At 44.4% G+C, this 2,173-nt stretch overlaps 1 protein-coding gene across 1 annotated transcript; it reads right to left on the reverse strand.

The window, feature by feature from the left end:
- Window positions 1-97: 97 nt before the first annotated feature.
- On the reverse strand, window positions 98-820 carry LOC105272542 (predicted GPI-anchored protein 58; the record flags this gene model as incomplete). The annotated part of the gene is made up of 3 exons (XM_011314716.1): window positions 793-820; window positions 436-597; window positions 98-372 (listed from the first exon to the last, which is right to left on the reverse strand). Coding segments are annotated over exons 1-3 (465 nt in total), but the record flags the coding sequence as incomplete, so codon positions are not given.
- Window positions 821-2,173: the final 1,353 nt, after the last annotated feature.

Genomic DNA, 2,173 nt, shown 5'->3' on the forward strand with positions numbered 1-2,173 from the left:
CAACTTTATAATGGCGATTAATGATTTCTCTCAGCTTTTTCTTCATAGCCCTTTCCGGCATAACACCTTCCCATTCTTCGGGTATGAAAATTCGAACAGGTTCCACCTCATCTGCTGGTGGGCAAACAACTTCCCCCACTCGAACAAATGGTTCTGTCTCATCCGCTGAATTAGGTGGTGGTGCAGCCGCAACATTCGCTAGAATCACTGGTGCTACCTCTGATATAGTAGAGTCAGGCGGATCCATCTCCATTGAATCAGAGTCCTCAGGTGCTGGGATCTCCGGAGACTCTGGATCTGGGCTTGCTGGAGAGTCTACAATCTCCTTCTCCACAGCCGCTGGACTCTCGGGCGACTCGAGGTCCGGGCTTGCTGGAGAGTCTCGAATCCCCTTCTCCACAGCCGCTGGACTCTCTGGAGACTCGGGGTCCGGGCTTGCTGGAGAGTCTAGAATCTCCTTCTCCACAGCCGCTGGACTCTCGGGAGACTCGAGGTCCGGGCTTGCTGGAGAGTCTAGAATCTCCTTCTCCACAGCCGCTGGACTCTCTGGCGAATCATTCACGTTTTCACTGACATCGGGTGAGATGGTGTTGGGATCTAATGGAGCATCCCAAGCATCATCATCATCATCATCATCACTGTCAGTAAAGTTTCCAATCTCCTACTCTCCATCTGACGAGCTGATTGACTCAATTGCATCCCATTGCAAATCTCGCTTCATCCTCTCCGAAGTTTCCAACTTTTGAATAAATTGACGAATTGTGATCACTTCACAAGTTGAAATCCTATTACTTGTTGATTGGTCAGCATCAACAGACATCACAAAGGCAGAGCACTTTAACACTCACGTCGCAGAATCAAAATGAGCTCTGCACTGGGGAGGAGATATCTTATAAGCATTAGGATTTCATTTACCCAACGAGAGATCCCCCCCTCCAATCACATTTTTTTCATCATGCAGCTAGAGAACTTGGAATCCATAAAAATGTCAGCACTAGTCCATCTTGATGAATATTGTATTAATATTAAGAATACGTGACTGGGTGGGTGAGGTTCAATTGTATGAAAAGAGGTTTACTGAGAAATTCAACGGAAAAAAAATTCTGAAAATTCTCAACGGTTTCGGCTTCCTCAGTATCGTAAGGCCATAGAGTCGGATAGGTATTTTTTAAACTAACATTATGAAAACGTGATCAAGTTGGTGTCACCACTCCCTCCAACATTGTGGAGATGTGCACACCATCCACCCAAGCTATTCAGTGGGGGTGGATTGCTAGAGGATTGAGCAACATTCACAGTTATTTTTACAATATGGCAGTTGTCATTGATATTGAAGGTTTCAAAAATTTTGGCAACGAATTTGTTGTAAAAGAATTTGCAATTTCCGCGCTAGAACTTGATGGTGATCGAAAGTTCGTGCATGTGGCAGTTTTAGTAGATCCACCGCATGAATAGGATGAATTGCTTCCCAAGTACAAAGAAGTGAATCAGTGGTTGTCACGTCACTACCATGGGCTACATTGGAACACTCCTGGAGATATCAAATACGAGACATTAAGTGAATATGTGAATAATATTGTGAAAAATGTTTCACACATTTACGTTCAAGTTGCAGAGAAGAAAAACTGGCTACAGCAATTTCTCAAGAATGAAGTGACAATTGAGTATTTCAATGACTTTGGTAGCCCTGATATGGAGCCCCTGGAAGGTGAGGGTGTTTTCAAGTGCGTCTACCATCACAGTCTTTTTGATGGTAGTTCTACCCAGTACCATTGCCCCCTTGAACATGTGCAACCTCTGAAAAAATGGTTCACCAAGTACAATGCAGGGTCTCTCGAGAAATCCTTGAAGAAATATTGCGAAACTCAGCATTTGAATGCACTGACCACTCAGGAAATTGCATTCCTACCGAAGCATTTCATCAAAACCATTGCCAAGGACACCGTGGATGCGGCTTGAGACAAGTTGCCAGAGATGATGAAGAGGGATCCACACATCGCCAAGCTACGTTATTGCCGCACGCATTGGTCTTCCATATCGGCCTCATCACTCAATCCAATCCCCCCACCAATAGCTAAATGCCCTCTGTGTCTCTATCATCGCTGCTAATACACTCGAACTCACAGTATATTATTATTGAATAAAAATCACGTATGGATGTATTTGTGTGTAT

The sequence above is a fragment of the Fopius arisanus genome, unplaced genomic scaffold, assembly GCF_000806365.1.
Source record: "Fopius arisanus strain USDA-PBARC FA_bdor unplaced genomic scaffold, ASM80636v1 scaffold00203, whole genome shotgun sequence".
NCBI classification, from domain to species: Eukaryota; Metazoa; Arthropoda; class Insecta; order Hymenoptera; family Braconidae; genus Fopius; species Fopius arisanus.